This window comes from Euprymna scolopes, chromosome 19 (assembly GCF_053919585.1).
Source record: "Euprymna scolopes isolate OS-2025 chromosome 19, ASM5391958v1, whole genome shotgun sequence".
In the NCBI taxonomy this organism is placed as follows: Eukaryota; Metazoa; Mollusca; class Cephalopoda; order Sepiida; family Sepiolidae; genus Euprymna; species Euprymna scolopes.
In genome coordinates, this window is record NC_136500.1 from 84,139,975 (window position 1) to 84,159,084 (window position 19,110).

The following is a 19,110-nucleotide window of genomic DNA, read 5'->3' on the forward strand; positions in this document are numbered from 1 at the left end:
TCAATTAATTATAAGCGTTAGATTAAGTATATGGACATATGTCTGAGTACCTCAGTGGGTAAGATATCTAGCCGACAACATCAAGCTTGCTGTTAAAGTAAACTCTCCTCAATACAACGACGCGCATGGTGGCATCCACCGTTCCTACCCGGACAACGCCGGGTAACCCTGCTAGTTCTTAATAATATAGCTCAGGAGGATTTTTTCCCCCAAATTTGTATAAAACATGTTACTAAACTTACATGTTACATGTTACTAAACTTACATTGTCAACGATTTCTATTGCTTAAAATAATCTTAAATATGAAAACAACTAAACGTTACACACGGGCAAAAGTTATAAACCGTTGATTGCTTTCTACCAAAATAATGATTGAGTATGGTTAAATTACTATTACTACTCCCTATTAATACCTATTAATCCCTATTAATGCCTATTAATACGTATTAATCCCTATTAATTCCTAACTGTACATATAACGCATTCTATAATACTTAGTTCACAGCACCTTATCATAACAAAGATCGATACCAAATTTCAGCAAGATCGATCGAGTAGTTTCCGAGAAAATATATGGGGTAAACGTATTATTCTGACGACTAATACCTATTAATCCTTATTCGCCCCTAACTATGCATCGAACGGATACCATAATACTTAGTTCGTTGCATCTTATAATCACAAAGTCCAGATAAAATTTCAGCCAGATCGGTGCAGTAGTTCCCGAGAAAAAATTGAATGGACACACAGACAAACAGACAGACCAAGAAAAGTATAATATAGATGTTTCTTAAATGAATAACTTTTAAAAAGATTTATTTTAAAAGACAACTATATATATACTATCATTTCCTAAAATTACTATTATATTTCCAGAAAATCTTGTTAATAGAGGTAAAGAACACAACAGCCGGAAGTTACACTCTACCTCCTGCGCTATCTCAGACAGCCGGAAAAACAACGGTGAATACATCACCAGGGGGACGTGTGACATGTCGGACGACTGTCAGCAGATCAATTCGCCGTTGGAGATAGTTCGTTCGTCGCTTTTAAGATACCATGACGGCAGCATTAGGCCTTCTGATTGGAGCGTTTTCCTTCCTTCTCACGTAAGAGAGTTCGCACGTCACTGGTCTACCGGCAGTTCAAATGCTGATTTCGCTATCAACGATGCAGATCTTGGCGCGAGGCCGCCACCGGCCATAACCACAACCACGACGAGTTGCAACAAACCAAGAAGACACTTCGTAATGAGGACTCTCCTTACTCATCCCGAACAATCGTCGCAGCAGGGAGTAAGTTGTCTTTTTTTCCCCATCTGGTTATTAGAAACAGTGGTAAACTTTATTAAATTTTTTATTTATTTTAGTTCAGTTAGCTCTTAGAGATCAAGAGACCCCTCTCTTGGGGCTAACTGTTGCATCATTTAAAAGGTAACAATACGACTTAAAGAAACGACAAACACGATAGTAAAATCAAGAAAGAAAGGATTATTGTAATACAGAGTACAATAATAGATAGGCAAAATACATTTGTAAGACATTAGTAATCTACGAAGTAAGATCGTCGGGTCATGAAGTGCTTATCATATACAGTTCAGCATCAGAAATTAGCCATATTAAAAAGAGTAGAAAGTGAACTTGGATATATTTTCGACATTCTCGTAACTCTTGGGTTTATTTTCGACATTCTCGTAACTCTTGGGTTTATTTTCGACATTCTCGTAACTCTTGGGTTTATTTTCGACATTCTCGTAACTCTTGGGTTTATTTTCGACATTCTCGTAACGCTTGGGTTTATTTTCGACATTTTCGTAACTCTTGGGTTTATTTTTTACATTCTCGTAATTCTTGGGTTTATTTTCGACATTCTCGTAACTCTTGATTTTATTTTTGACATTCTCGTAATTCTTGGGTTTATTTTCAACATTCTCGTAACTCTTGGGTTTATTTTTGACATTCTCGTAACTCTTGGGTTTATTTTCGACATTCTCGTAATTCTTTCTTCCCTTATTTTGTTCTTTAGTCCTTGCTGTTTTCTGGGTTGAAATCTATCCACGGTCGCTCTCCAGAAAACATTCACAACAAATACTCACCTAGCCGAAACAATTCCCAACAACTTTCCTCACTCCCTGTCTGTGTCCAAAACTAAACGAACATTCCACGAATAGAGCTTCTTCCTTAGAGCTGTCTACTATGGAACACAATACCTTCTGTCCGCTTCCCGACTGACTATAACATGGTCATTTTCAAGTCTAATGTGAATAAATTCCTATTGTCGCTCATTTAGATAATCTTATGCTACCAAATTTCCGCCGTGACTAATATTGTCTCATCACCTATATAACGCTTATTACTTATCCCTGAGGGCATCTGGATCTTGATAAGTGATGACCTTCATAATAAAAAAAAAATTGTAACATTTATCGTTGGCTAATTTTTTATCTTTTTTATTTTACTTGGGAGTCAGAACTTATCAAGACTCGAAGACCACTCGAGGATAAAGGTTAATGAATGTAAGGTGGTAGTGTTGTACTCATTAATGGTGTAACTTAGGTAGAATTTGATTATTTATGTGGACGGCTCAAACAGGAGCGTTTTTTTACGTTGGATTTGAAGGCTGCACTGTTGTACTCAACCGAGAGACAGACCAGCAGAACGGTGTTCCAAAAGCGGGCAATTCTGGAAAGAAGCCTTGTTCATGGATCTTGAATTATACTTTTAGCACCTTACATCAAGTGGTCTCATGCGTTGTCTGGATCATAATAAATATGCTTGAATAACCATAAAACCCCATGTAATATGTGTATATAATTTCATAATAAATATGTTTGAATAACCATAAAACCCCATGTAATATGTGCATATAATTTCATAATAAATTTGTTTGGATAACTATAAAACCCTATGTAATATGTGCATATAATTTCATAATAAATTTGTTTGAATAACCATAAAACCCCATGTAATATGTGCATATAATTTCATAATAAATTTGTTTGAATAACCATAAAACCCCATGTAATATGTGCATATAATTTCATAATAAATTTGTTTGAATAACCATAAAACCCCATGTAATATGTGCATATAATTTCATAATAAATTTGTTTGAATAACCATAAAACCCCATGTAATATGTGCATATAATTTCATAATAAATTTGTTTGAATAACCATAAAACCCCATGTAATATGTGCATATAATTTCATAATAAATTTGTTTGAATAACCATAAAACCCCATGTAATATGTGCATATAATTTCATAATAAATTTGTTTGAATAACCATAAAACCCCATGTAATATGTGCATATAATTTCATAATAAATTTGTTTGAATAACCATAAAACCCCATGTAATATGTGCATATAATTTCATAATAAATTTGTTTGAATAACCATAAAACCCCATGTAATATGTGCATATAATTTCATAATAAATTTGTTTGAATAACCATAAAACCCCATGTAATATGTGCATATAATTTCATAATAAATTTGTTTGAATAACCATAAAACCCCATGTAATATGTGCATATAATTTCATAATAAATTTGTTTGAATAACCATAAAACCCCATGTAATATGTGCATATAATTTCACAAACCTTTTTTTTTTAATCCACTACTATTCATCTACTCTCACCGCTCTTAGATTCATCAGGCCCTTTCTTGATAGAAAAGAATTTCAATTAAATCACCCAAAGATTTTAGATTAAGCGAATATCAGTCGGCTATTCCGAAAATGTAATGCTTATACATTCTGAGACAACGGATTACGCTTTAACGAACAGATCACACCAGGCAAATAAAAATAGCCACACCTGCATCCAAGCGTTGGTACAGTTTTAACGTTCAAATAATATCAGATGGTGAGTTTACTTTTCTAAAAGTTAATACATAATTACTATTAAACGAATGCAAACACTTCTCGTCAAAGGTGTAATGCCATTGTTACATGCAGAAACCGTTTTTCTTGTGTCAAAAAATTCACCGCAAACAAGGCATATTGCCACTGAAACGTAAACGGTTACGGTGAGTTACAGACTTTCTAAGTAAAGAATTGAGCCGCAAAATGTCTTTTTCTAAAACATTTAAATTTCTACATTTTAGTAAGTTAGGAAAGTAAGGAACAGGGAGGGAATTCCAAAGGCTATCAGATTGAGAAGATAAACCGTTAGAGCAAAACCGTTTTTAGCATTTCTGAAGTGAATGGAGCTGGGATTTTGCTGCCTGTCGGGTTGGTCGGCAGTGTTTATGCTGAGAGACATAACTAGAGATAGTTCATCGAAGCACATTCTGTTGAAATACTTGTAAAACAAGCACAGAGATGCAACATTGCGGCGATGGGACAGGTGTTGGAGCTTGGTCGAGAGTGCAGAACCTATTAAATTGGAGACCTTTTTTGGACAGTCTAATAGATAGAGACTAATGTCTGCTACTCCCGACTAGATGGAAAAACATTCTCCATGCATCTGAATGATGGCTTAGACGGTATGGAGGATACTTGCTCTAGCTAGACAGGAGGAACCCACCCTATTTGCAGCTGTCTTGCTAATAGCTTTATTTTATTTTCTCAAATACACCTCGAAACTAAAATGAATGTAAATTTTCACCGCTTAAGAAAAAAAAAAATCCATCCCTTCATTTGTATTTATTTACATGTTTTAACTTATTTTTAAAACATGTCTACACCGACAATATTTTATTGTATGGAAAAAATCAAAATTCATTTTAGTGTTTTATTTTATTGTAAAACAGAACAAAAAGAAGGTAATATATTCAATACAGAATAATACCGAATAACTTTTTTTTCGCATTAGAAAAAATCTTTCTTATTTTATTTGCAAGGCAGAATTATCCACGAATAATAGTATTTAAAAAGTTTATTAAATTATATTTTTTTTTATTATAATCAATGTTTTCGTGTTTGTTTGAAACGGTGTTAAGGCTAGGCTATATATACCAAATGTACATCTATAAATATCCCCCTCGAAAACCCCCTAAATGGAAACAAGCTAAAAAAAAAAAAAAACGAAAGAAAATGAAAGATTTTTTTTGCATCGCATAAGAAATAGTCACCGCTCCATTTGCATTTGTCTACATGTTTAATTTATTTTTAAAACATGTTCCCCCGTTCATCGTACAGTAAAATGTTTTAGTACATTATTTATTTACCCCCTTTCAGAACAGAAAAATAACATATTCAACGTAGAATCTGTTTTTTTTTTCAACGAATGTGTTTTTTCAACGAATATGTATTTTTTTCAACGAATGTGTTTTTCTCTACGAATGTGTTTTTTTTCAACGAATGTGGTTTTCTTTTTACTTCGCATAAAAAGAAATTCTTCTCGAAGAAAGCAAATTTATTTTATTTGGAGAACGGGATTTTCCACAAATATTAATATGAATATTTAAAAGTTTATTTTTAAATAAATGATCTTTTTGTTTATAATTAAGATTGTGCGCTTGTTCGAAAATACATTTTAAATAGCTTTAATCGAAAATAAACACAGTGTAGAAGTTTGTCGAAGAAATTTTTATTTTGTTTAAGAAGAAATCCTTGTAAACTGAAGCAATATTCATATTGTATAGGTAAATAGATGTTATTTATTTCAACGTACATATTACATATGACTTTCCACACGAGAAAAACTGTTCCTGTGTGTAACAATGACATTCGTGCTTTGACGAGAAGTGTTTATATTCGTTTAATAGTAGTTCTGTATTGACTTTTAGAAAAGTAAATCACCAAAGGAAAATGTGATATTATTTGAGCGTTAAAACTGTACCGACGCGTGGAATAAGGTGTGGTTATTTTTAATTGTCTGGTATGATCTTTTCGTTAAAACCTAATCTTTTTCGAGCAGTATATCTTCCATTGGTGGAATGACCTTGCTCCAAATCAAATGGACTGAGACTAGAAGTGAAGACATCTTTTTCGTATGTTTCGATAAGCTCTTTGACTTTTGTCTACAATTCTCAAATCGGCTTTAAATTACATTTTAATCCTCCCTGGAGTTTGATTGATATGCATGTGACAATGTCACCTCAAAGGGGCTGCACTCTTCTAGAAGAAATGTTAACGGGGCGCTACGGACAAATTTGTTTTTAAATGACCTTCGGCAACTAAATATTTTCGTTTACTGGCCAAATATAAAAGTTACTAGCCAAGCCCACGTGATTTTTGGAATATGGCGTCTTCGTTCTGTGACGAGTACGTATATCATGAATCATGTATTTTTATTTGAATAAGTGTAATTCTAAATATGCATAGAATTTTATGTTGAGACTTGAAGGTATAAACATTTGAATTTATTCACATGTTTTTTAAACAGCCTTCATTAAAAAAGTATATTGTTCTATTAAACCTTTATTGTTTAAAAAAATTTAACTTTGCTTGTTTTAAAAATAAAGTTTGAAAAGACATTTTTCACTTAGTAATGAGCTTTGGAAGATTGTCAGTGAAAGAAACATAATTACCAAAAGAGAAGCGTGTATTAAGTTTGTTTTAGCCGCCATTTGAAAAATAGGATCACTTGCAAATGCAACTGTTTCACTCGCAACGTAAAGCCCTGGTTAATGTTCATCACAGCCACAGAATTTTCTTTGTATGTTGGCGTGTGTTTGTATGTGTATGTTTTCTATATATTGATGTTAGATCAAGCGTTACATTCATTCATTTCGTACGAATCAGATGATTATATTGTTGGCATTGGTTTCTCCGATATCTTTCTAGTTAGAATCCTTTCTTACTTACGGGAGAGACCACATGGATGTCGTCATCAACCTTAATGAAAATGCTTTTATGGAACGATCTGGATTTGAACTTGACATACACAAGTTGTCAGTCCGTGTCGTTAATCACTTAGCTACCGTCATCTTCGAAGTATTCCATGAAATAAGTTTATGGTCTAAAACGTTAAAGGAAGCCCAACTTTCAAAGGACTTCGTCAACGACATTCTTATTATTAGCATTGGCACGAAGCAACTTTTTGGCACATATCTAGCTTTTAAAGCAGACAAAGCCGAATTTTTGTTCGGCATCTTCCGGATATTTATATAGACATCCGGAAGATGTAGAACCACTAAGCCAATCAGACCGCTGGAGAAGCTGATGACAAATTAACTTGTAAATTGAAGTAACTTTTAATGTTACTGGCAGGCAGAAATAGATGAAATGACCGGGATAAAAAGCGAATTTTTTAAAACCATAAACTAACCCTAACTTGGTTTTTGTCAGTTTCAAAGCTGTCCCAATACCTAAAATAAAAAAAACAAAAAAAACAAAAAAAAAAACAATTTGTAAACATAATTGTTGAATTGATTATGTGCAAAATAGCCACATGCAAGAGAATATAAAAACATAAGAGGTTAAAGTAGTTTGTTTGAAGCATTGTATAATGTGTATATAAACGAAATTTAATTTTATACAAGGCAAAACAATGCAGAGATGTAACAGATAGACTCACACTGACGCAACCTAAGCGTATGCCAACTGACCACCTGACGCAAGTAAGAACATAAGCGCATATTACATGTAGAAAGTTATATAATATATATATGTATGCATATTATTATTACTATAATAATAATAATAATAATAATAATAATAATAATAATATTGGTCCTGGATATGACCTCAAACTATATCCAGTGGTGAGGCCCCAGCTTGCGGGCTTTGGGTAGTGTGGAGCCACCCTTTAATTACCATTGCTCCCAGGTCCACTCTGACCCGGAGTGGTAGTACCTGTTAGTAAGGGTTCCAACTATGGGTTAAATAGAAACCGACTTGAAAACAACAAATATATTCTATTAAAAGAATTTTCTTCAAAATATTTGGATTCGGCATTAAATAACCCGAAAAGGGTTGATATGCCGTAAAACAAAAACAACCAACCAACCAACTATAATAATAATAATAATAATAATAATAATAATAATAATAATAAGGTTAAGCTCATTACCGTGGTCCCGATTTCGAATCTCGCTAGATTCAGCCACTCTGATGAGTCATAGACGACGAAACAAGTGTCAGTGGATAATTATATTTTGAAAACAATATATATATATATATACTCCTCCCCATGTGGGGGTACCAAATTGGTTAAAAGGGAAAATTATTCCCAACTCGCATTTAGGTAAAAATGCACTTTCGTAAATTGAATTCATTCAAAAAACGTATCACAAAAACAAAAACAACATGTAAGCAAATCGTAGGGTCTCGATTTCGAATCTCGCCAGATTCAGCCAATCTAATGAGTCGTGGACGACGAAACACATGTCAGTGGATAATTATATTTTAAAAACTATATATATATATATATATATATATATATATGAAATAAAATGGAGGTGAAAGGACCTGGATACTCAACGTTTCGCCCGATTTATGCGGGCTTCTTCAAGAGGGATGGTCATTGACGAGAGAGTCGGAGGATTGGGGCTATATATAATGATGGGGGAGAGCAACGTGTTTCCCTTATGTAAATTAGATATCATATATACATATAACCCTATATATATATATGATTGTAGATGCACACATGTATCGATTCAATAAAGTGAAACTGCATGGTCGGTTCCACCATTATATCTGAAGTTGCTTCAGTGTGAGCCTATCCGTTACATTTCTGCATTGTTCTGCTTTCTATAAAACTAAAATTCGTTAGACGAAATTGACGTTTTGTTCAGCATTTTGCGGAGGTTTACATAAACAGCCAGAAAACGCCGAATCACTTAACCAATAAGAACATCAGAGAATTTAGAAAAAGAAAGAAGGAACTTCTGACCATTGATCTCTCATCCTTTGTTTTTTTTCAGATTCATCCGTTGACTTCTGACAACTGTTCCCTATGCTCGTATGTCAGCGTTTTCTATCCGGATACACAAAATGCGTCGAGTCAGGAAGACACGTACCGATGCCAGTGGGCTGACTGCGACAACGAGTACGTCTTTATGGATCACCTGGTCCGTCACGTGAACGAGAAGCATGTGCGAGTTGGACGGTCGGAGGTTGAGTACAGGTGTCAGTGGGAAGGCTGTCCACGGGACGGGAAAGGATTTAACGCTAGGTAAGAAGCTTTTTACAACAGAACCAGAAACTACGAAACCATTCCTCACTCTTAAAAAAATATATGTGGAAGAATGTTGGGATTAAAATATCACCTCTTCATCTTTTGTTATCGGATCGGTTTATGACGTATTCAAATACTCTTTCCCTTTCTTTTTTATTTCCCTTTCTTTTTCCTTCTCTCACTGTTTCTTTTCTCCCTCTTACTTTTTCTCTCTCTCTTTCTCTAACTCTTTCCTTCTCGTTTTCTGTCTTTCTCTCTCTCGTTTTCTTTCTCGCTTTCTTTCATTTTTTCTTTCATTTCTTTCTTCTTTTCTATCTCTTTCTTTTCTTCCTTTCTCTTTCCTGTATCCTTTTCCCTCTTTCCTCTTTCTTTCTTTTTTCTTTCTTTCTTCATTTCTCTTTCTTTCTTTTTTCGTTCCTTTTCTCTCTTTCATTGATTATTTCTTTTCTTTATTTCTTTCTATTTTCTCTTTCCTTTATCTCTTTCTCTTTCTTTTCTTAATGTCTATTTCTCTTTTTATTATCACACTCTTTCTCTTTCTTTGTCTTTTTCACTTTCTATCCCCTTTTCCCTGTTTCTCGCCCTCATATACATCCTGTATTACGGTTATGTGTTTTCTCACATAGAAAAATATAGACATTATATAGAGGTTCATCTTTATGTACGTTTCCCTTGACGACATTAATGTTTCATTTTTTGTAGGAAAGGCTCCAAGAATCTATCGTCATTCTGAAACATACATACGGTATCTAGAATTCCGAAATGTTCACCCATCTAGCACTGACCAAGATCAACGTCACTTAATTTCAGTGAGAATGAGAACAAACGTGTCAACGTGATTATGGCCGTATTCAGATTACTATTTTCAGATTATTTATTTATTTTTTACATAGAAGTAACCGCTTATCAAGGTCCAGAGGCTACTTGAGGATAAGGGTTAAACAGTGTACAGTAGTCAATGGGACAATATCATAGTAATCGTTAGTAGTGGAAACTTGGTAAATTGAATTACTTAAGAGGAATGGCTCATCAAGAACTTGTTTACATTGGACTTGAAGACGACCATATTGTAATCAGCTAGAAAGCAGACAAATGGAAGACAGTTCCACAGGCTGGCAGTTCTAAGAAAGAAGCTGTGTTTATGGAATCTACGTTCAGGTTTAGGAATAGATAAAGAGTGGGGAAAATTATTGATAGGGTTTTCAGCTAGACGAGTTTTTCTCGTGAAAGTTTGGCGAGGGAGGACCATAGATTAGAGCTTAGATGAGCAGTTGCCATGAAAATAACGATAAAGCAGAGACAGGCTCGTAACTTCTCTTCTGTGAGAAAGAGGTTGCAGGGAAGAGAAAAGGGCATCCGCCACTAGGTTACGAAGTATATTTTGTCAAGGCAGAATAAATCTTTCTAGCAGCTCCTGCCCAGATGTGGCAACAATACTCCATCCTTGGACGTACCTGCCTCTTATATAGGTAGATAATTGCATCAGCAGTGAGATATCTACTGGATCGATAGAAAGATCCCACCATTTTCCCAGCGATATTGGCAACGGATTTGATGTACGTGTTCCATTTCAAATCAGGAGTAAAGGCCAATATATAAATACATACATATAGGAATAAGAGAATATCTGTCAGAGAACTAATAGAAACAATATGCATAATTTTCAGTTAAATATTTTCATACGTAGACACATATAAGAGATACACGTGCACTCTATACATGCAATAAGTGACGAAACATAATTTCGTTTTGACTGCTATTTAAATACAAAGTGCATAAGGTATTTGAGGACACTTATATTTTTGTAATTTAAATTAAAAATATACTAAGTAATGTTTTTTGCTTTCAGAAGATCCCATAGCAGATAATACTATAACTAATGAAATGAAAAGACATGCTGTAATGTAAACTACCATTTATATAATAGACTAGCCTGGGTTTCCGGCGTTGCCCGAGTGTTTGGAGGTATGTGTTGAGGGGAAAAATAGTAGTAGGCAGGCAGGCTTGAACCTGTACCGCGAAAGAGGAAAAGAACGTGACCCCCCTAAAAAAACAAAAACAACAACAACGTGACGTGTTTACTGTTGCGTCCATCGTCAAACCGGAAGTTACGTAGGTTTAAATTAAGGCTAGACAATCAAAAAGAAGCGATAACTTTCGAAAATATGGACGAAAAAAAAAAACGACCCCTCTCTGTAAAAAAGTGCCCAGTTGAGGGCGAAGGAATTAATGTTTTTGGTCAATTTTTTCGATATTTGTTGTCCGAAGGACCGCGCTTCAAAATGATACCAATCTCGTGAAAATCTCTCGCCCCTGTAAAAAGTTTTAGGCAGACATACATATATACATATATACATATATACACGCATACATACATTTGAACAGACAGGTGAGATTTATATTATAGATGATAATCGCGATGATAAAAGAAGATGATAAAGAGTCGATCAACGTTTTCGTTATAATGTTGTACGCTGATGCTATCGACGACGGCATTCCTTTGATAAACGTTAATTGTAAATAACAGGAAGTTTAGAAGCGCCTTCGCATTTCGATGAGAGGCGTTGTCCATCGGTCGGTCGGTCGGTCAAGCTGAAGTTTTAAATAGCATTCTCACCACTGAACACGCAGATTGAACAGACGCATGTTCAGACCATACGTTCTTGTCGCTACGATAAGCAGAAATACAAGCCATCATGTGGCCTTTTGAGAAGCGTATTAGTGTCTAGCCGTTTTCCTTTGCAGTAGACATAATAAAAGAAATGTTTAATCGACACCAAGTGTTGTTGCGGGGTTTGTTCTAGTTTCCTTTGTCCAGTTGGATCCAATATTAGTCTATATATTTTAAGTAACTTTTTCTTTTAGGTATTAAAAAAATGTTCCTCATTTCCATTTTAATTTTTCTTTTTTTTTTCTGCAGGTACAAAATGCTTATTCATATCCGGACGCACACCAATGAAAAGCCGCACAAGTGCCCTCTTTGCGGCAAGTGTTTTTCTCGACTGGAAAACCTTAAAATTCACAACAGATCTCACACAGGTAAACGCGACGAAACTATTTGAAATCTCCACACGCACGCACGCACGCACGCACGTACGCGTTTGGTGTTATATTATTTTGTGACTAATTTGCTGAATTTACTTTTTATATGATTTATCGTTTCGTATCTTTTTCCAGAGAGTCTTCATCTATCTATCTATATATCAGCCTCTCTCTCTCTCCCCATCTCTCTCTTACGCGTTCGAAAGTAACTTGTCTCTCTGATGTTTTATGTGACTGTTCCTCTCATTTTTAATATACATTTTTATAAAAACTTCGGTAAAATTGCTTTCGTTGATTATGTTGGTAGAAACCAACCAACATAACTCCGAACGCAAATTAAACGATTTTCCTTATTTATTTTCCTTATTTTCATTATTGTACTTCCTTTTACGGTCCCAATCTTTCCTTTTATTCCAATTTCTCCTAGTTGTTGCCAATGTTTTCTGAACTGTAACCCGTACTCATACAATTATTGGTAATTTTCTTCATATACATTTTAGTTCTCGGGCAAGCTCGATCTCAAGTATTTTCCCTGATTTTCTGTGTGCTTAATCTTCACCCTGTGAAATTCTGGGATGGTGAAATCTGCGATTTAGCGTATTTTCCTTCTTGTTGGATATTATCAAGAACGGTCTCTTTGCTTGGGCAAGTTTGTTTGTGAGTTCATATCCCAGAAGATTTGTGATTTTCATCTTCCAATCCTGTCCCTGGTTTGTATTTGTACCATTTGTCTGCACGTTCAAAGTTAAAATGTTTGGATAGTTCCCAGTTTATTGCCTTTTCCACATAGTCGTATCCTTTCTTGTATTTTTTTCAGGCTAGTTTGTTGCATTAATTCATTATTTGATTTACTGTTTTCTTATATTTCAACTTTAATTCAGTTTGTTTTCATTGCGTTGTTCTGTGTGGGTGTCATTCCATTTCTCTGTTCAGGTGACCTTTTCGTAGCTATGCACAAGTGTTTTCGCATATCTCTTCTCTAATCAATCTTACGAATCTTCTAAGTATCTGCTTTTATTTCCATATTTTCTCATCAGCCTTGTTTTGCTTATTCCCGATGTGTCTTGCTGCGGTGATTAGCCTTTCTATGTTATATATCATGCATTTTTCCATTTTTTTTTTCATATCTTTCAAAAGTCTTCTATACTAAGCAGCCCTCTTTTCTCTTCTTTCTTTTTTACTTAGAATCGGTCAATATCATTCTTTTGGTTTAGTGCCTTGTGCATAGTCATTCGTTTCCTAGTCTTCTGGTTCATGTGCATGGGTTCTATTGTCTAGACTAAAAATGGTCCGAAATATCTTACTAGAAAAATTGCTCGGCTGTTTATTCTTTTGATAAGGTTTCTTCTGAATAACTTAGTTTCTGAGAGTTATTATTGACTCACAAGGGGCTGTAACACAGATCATCAAAGATCTCTCCTCGAAAGCAACCTGTGGTTATTATTATTATTATTATTATTATTATTATTATTATTATTATTATTATTATTATTTGATTACATGAATTCTAGTTGATAAAACTTCGTTTGTGCTTTTAACCTACATTGTCACTTGTCTACGTCATATCACTACATTTCTTTCTTTTTCTTTAGGTGAAAAGCCTTATTTGTGCCCGGTGTCTGGATGCGACAAGGCCTATTCTAACTCGAGCGACAGGTTCAAACACGTGCGTACCCACCAAGAAAAGAAACCGTACATTTGCAAAATGCCTGGATGCAGTAAACGTTATACAGATCCGAGCTCGCTGCGCAAACATGTGCGCACGCACGGGCACTACTTCCGGCGAGAAAATCGCCATCTTGGTTGCCAGAAATCGGTATTGAATACCAAGTCCGTCCGATTTCAACTCAATGCTCTCCAGAAGCAGCAAGTGATCGACAGGTTCGAACCCGATTCAATACCACCCGGCAAAGATTCGCTCACAAAGGTGCACTGTCTCGAGGGCGATGATCATTGTACACCTTCATTTGGTTTAAGGCCCGTTTTCACTTTTCCTGGACGACGCCATGACAGTTCGAAAATAAAGAAACATAGTAATATGGCGCGTTTTAAAATTTGTGGTCAGTTGATGTCAACGGGTTTGCACTATTTTGACTCCTTTGATACAGGCCCACAAGAGAGTCCGTTAGATTTATCCTTAACAAAATAAGCGACAGTTCATAATCTGCTGACGCTCCTTCGTTGCTGAAAATATAAATTGATACATGACCAGTTATTTTTGTTTGTGGTTTAAAATGTTTAAATTTTAGTAATATGAGGAGAGACTCTCCCTCTCTCTCTCTCTCACACACACACACACACACACACACACACACACACACACACACACACACACACACACACACACACACACAGTGTGCCTCAAAAATGTATAAATATATTCACATTCCGAATGACGATAAAAACCTTTATGAACACAGAGTGAAATGGAAAGGCTTTGAATACAGAAAACAAATATAATTATTTTCGAAAATGTTCAAATTGATGACAATTATTGCTCTGAGAACGCTGATAACAGTTAAAGTGCGAGTACTTTTTTTGAAATACCCATTATATATATATATATATATATATATATATATATATATATATATATATATATATATATATATATATATATATATATATATATATATATAACACATATCTCGATGAACATACAAACAATTTTCGTTTTTTCTCATATATATGTACGGGGGTGCCCGGCGTTGTCCGGGATTTTGGAAGTGTGTGTTGGACAAAAAAAAAAAAAAAAAAAAAAAAAAAGAAAAAAAGAAAAGAAAAAAGGGTAGTAGACCGGCAGGCTCGAATCCGTACCGCGAAGGAGGAAAAGAATGTGAAAAAAAGAGGATAGTGAGTGAAATGAGTTTGTAATTAACTTATGCTCGGGATATTGGTACAAGGACGAAATAGAAGAAAAAAAAAAGAGAGAGCGGTGGGACCGAACTCGAAAACGTAGGGTACCTAGTCTTCTTCGCTAATCATTAGGCTAAAGAGAACAGTGTATTAAATGAGTTGGTAATTGACTTAAGAATCATAGGAGTCGGCGTAGAAATGAAAGTTGCTGTTAAACTAGGCTAAGGGCCAGTTAAGCTTTCCGCTTTCTACCGTGGTATTTATTTGTTTCTCCACGAAAGCAAATTAAACACATGGGCGTTTATAATGTGGTGGAAAACCAGCCCCCACCCAAAAAGGGGGTACTCTGGCAGTCTCCAAATAGTAATTGTCTCAGTATGAAGGGCTCCCCTACATTGCCCAAGGGCCAATTACAGAACAAATACTACCTGGTCGGAAGGCCAGGCGGTTGCGTTTTTTTTTATTTATTTGCTTCCCTACGAAAGTAAATTAGACATAAGGTCGTTTTTAATGTGGCTGAAAACCAGTTCCCCCTAAAAGGGGGCACTCTAGCAGTTTCCAAACAAGTAGTAATTGTCTCAGTATGAAGGGGTTTCCCTACATTGACCTACGACAAACTATAGGATATATACTACCCGGATGGAAGGACATGCATTTGTTTTTGCATCGATTAGTTTCGATTTATTTATACGAAAAAGACACACAAACACTGGAGACGAGGGGATGTTTTAAAACTCGATCAAAAAAGAAAAGAAATTAGAGACGATGTCCGTTTGCGAATCTGAGATATTACGATCTAGGAAGTATAAGAAAACTTATCCCGGAATGTAACCAACGCGAGAACTTCAAGCCAAAAAGCCTTTCGTCGACATATACAAACGCTCGCGCCCATTTTGCCTTTTATATATTAAACTAGCCTGGATGCCGGTATATCTATATTAATTGTTAATATTAGGGGAAAAAGTGTTCTACGAAACTAATATTAACAATTAATATAGATATCCCGAAAAAATTGAGCCATAGAAAAAGTTTTAACAAATATCTTAGTGACCCCCGATGATTGAACCTTCTTTATGATCTACGGACCCACCCTCAAACAAACGGTTCGGATTCTTGTAATGCAAAGCCAACCCTGTTTTTCCTTAGTAGGAAAAGAAGCATGTTCGCAACACCTGAAGAAAGTCGCAAGTTGCAGCGACCTAAACGTTGTGCTAATAACATCCAAGATGATAATAATAGTCCGATTAATCAACATAACGCAAGAATTCACATCTCCTCTAAAAAAAAATTCAGAATGACATTGAACTAATTGTTAAAGTTTTCTTAAATGTAATATGCAAATGAGGTTACTGTTGAATGTAGATTTCCTTTGAATAAACAATATATATATAATATAATAAAAAAAACTCCAACAAAGCCAAGGGAGAAAACTTTAAGAAAATCATACGCAAGGAAATGAAAAAATTAGGCCTAAAAGCAGACGTATCAGCTAACATAAAAATAATAAACTTCCTGGACGTCACGTTAAACGTAGATAAAAACACATATGAACCATACTTAAAAGATAACGCTACTCCAATTTACGTAATCCCTATGTCTAACCATCCACCATCAATTATAAAACACATTCCCAACTCGATCGTAAGTAGACTCAGTAATAACTCAAGCGATGAAAATGCATTTAACAGGTCAACCAATATCTACGAAACAGCCCTAAAAAATAGTGGATACAAAAATATCGATATCAAATATAAGCAACAAAACACCAACAACTATAATAAAATCAAAAATAGAAGAAAAAGAACTATAATTTGGTATACGGCCCCATACAATCAAATGTTAAAAACAAAACTTGGTAAGAAATTTCTAGACCTTATTGAAAAACACTTTCCCGACACCAACCCCTTACACAAAATCTTAAATAAAAATACCTCGAAGTTATTTTACAGTTGTTGCGAAAATTTAGAGATGATAATTAAAGCACAAAATAACAAAATACTAAATAAAAACAATGTAAACAACAACAAAATAAACAATAAAAAAGTAGACACCATGACAAAAATAAAACCAACACCAGCAGAAATAATATTAACAACAACAACAACAACAATAATAATAATAATAATAATAATAATAATAATAATAATAATAATAATAATAATAATAATAATAACAAACCAACCCCGGACAAGAACAACCATACCAAAAATTAAAATAATAATAATAACGAACAAGATAAATGCAACTGTAGACACCGCACACTTTGCCCAGTTCAAAATAAATGTCTAACAAAAAGCGTAGTTTATCAAGTAACAATATTTGCGAAAGAAAACCCGAATAATAAGAAATATTACGTAGGCATGACTTCCTTAGATTTCAAAACCCGATACTACGACCACAAAAGTACATTAAAAAATAAAAAAAAACACCGTATAAAAACAACACTAGCGAATAAATACTGGGAACTCAAAGAAAGCGGGCATTCGCCGGTAGTCGAATGGAAAATAATAAGACAAGCTACCACGTGCAGACATTTAGATGACCCATGTAAATTATGCCTCCATGAAAAACTTGCTATCCTGTACTTTAAAGAACCCCAAAATCTATTAAACTGTAGACGAGAAATAGCAAACAATTGTGTTCACAAAATAAAACTTACTCTAGGATAGCGATACAAAATAGCCTTTAAAACTAACAAAAACAATAGAAAACAAACAAATAAATAAATTAAATAAACATGAATATACATAAGCGACCACACACACACACACACACACACACACACACATATATATAGCTGTGTGAGTGTTGTGTGCGTAAAAAATATAAATTTGTAAGAAGCGATCAACGTTTTCACATTTCTATGTCCTCATCAGGACTCTCAAATGAATATCGCAGTCAGAAAAAAAGTAAAAAGTAAAATCTTCACAGAATACAGCCAAAATAGAAAAGAAAAATAAAAGACAAAAAAAAAAGAAAGCAATAATTTATTTATTTTCCAATTTTTGACAGATACTTCTTACACCCTAGCAGAATTGCTGAACACGTATATACTTAAGGCTTAACGTTACGTCTGATAATGCATGTTATCAGTTCAATAACTACCCAAAAACTATCAACGTACGAAATATAACTGTTAACACATTTATTTAACAACTTCCGGATTAAATGGTAATGTAGACACCGCTGGATGCATGATGATTAAAAGCTGTGATGGAGACACATTTTTGTTTAACTGTTAAACTGTTATGGCGGACGTGCCCTCAAGGGCGATAACTTTGAACCAAGGGAAATAACTCTATTATTTCTTTTTTTTTAAGTCTTTAACTGTACCGAGCGCACATGGGGTTAACATATGGATGTTTTACTCGAGTGCGACTTAGCTTTGGTTAACTCCTGTGGGGGTCTTTCATAATTTTCATTTATTATTGTTTGACTGGGAAGTGATGGAGATGGCAGTTCAAATATGCACATTAATGAATTGAATGGGATGGTTGATCTGTTATCAATTAAGTTGTCTCCAGTGTATCTAGGATGTATTTAATTTTTGTGCCGTCATCAGTATTGGCACTCGACTTGAACATCATGCAGGAATTATCCCATTATTTTGAAGATGATGCCAGGTGCCCAGTTGGTAATTCAACGCATCACTAGTGTGCATAATTGGAAATGATTTTGTTTTGTGAGACTTAGTTTTTCCTTTTGTCGTTGGAGTCGTAAAACGTCCAGTGTAGTACAAACTTTCGTCCCATGAGTACCCCAGCTGGCGAGAGACCATTATTCACTGCACCATTTGGTGCTGTTCAATGCGGAAAGAGTAAAACATCTACGTTTTCCCTCTCCACTAGTTTAAATGTGCCCAAAAGCCGTTTGGTTTGTCCATTGGATTAGGGATGATAGGCTGGCAAATGTACGCGTGATATGACGCACGATTTACAGAATTATTTGAATGACAGATGTGAATTATGATCCGCTGTTTTGTAAGTCTCGTGAAAGTCGTGTTGATTAAATAGTTGTCTGAGTACTGTTACGGAAGATTGGATGCCAATCTGCTGCATTGAAAAATTTTTTTTTTTTTTGCTATTTGGAATAGAAATGTACAACTACAAGAAAAACTAAGGCCATTGATATGGCC

At 34.7% G+C, this 19,110-nt stretch overlaps 1 protein-coding gene across 1 annotated transcript in view; it reads left to right on the forward strand.

Moving 5' to 3' along the window:
- LOC145240275 (uncharacterized) overlaps nt 1–14,398 on the forward strand; it is a 31,301-nt gene extending 16,903 nt beyond the window's left edge. The window contains exons 3-6 of the mRNA XM_080103856.1: nt 878–1,296; nt 8,824–9,074; nt 11,998–12,116; nt 13,712–14,398. Of these exons, the coding sequence (XP_079959982.1) occupies nt 878–1,296; nt 8,824–9,074; nt 11,998–12,116; nt 13,712–14,268 (1,346 nt within the window). The 3' untranslated portion in view covers nt 14,269–14,398. The remainder of the gene's footprint in view (nt 1–877; nt 1,297–8,823; nt 9,075–11,997; nt 12,117–13,711) is intronic.
- Nucleotides 14,399–19,110: the final 4,712 nt, after the last annotated feature.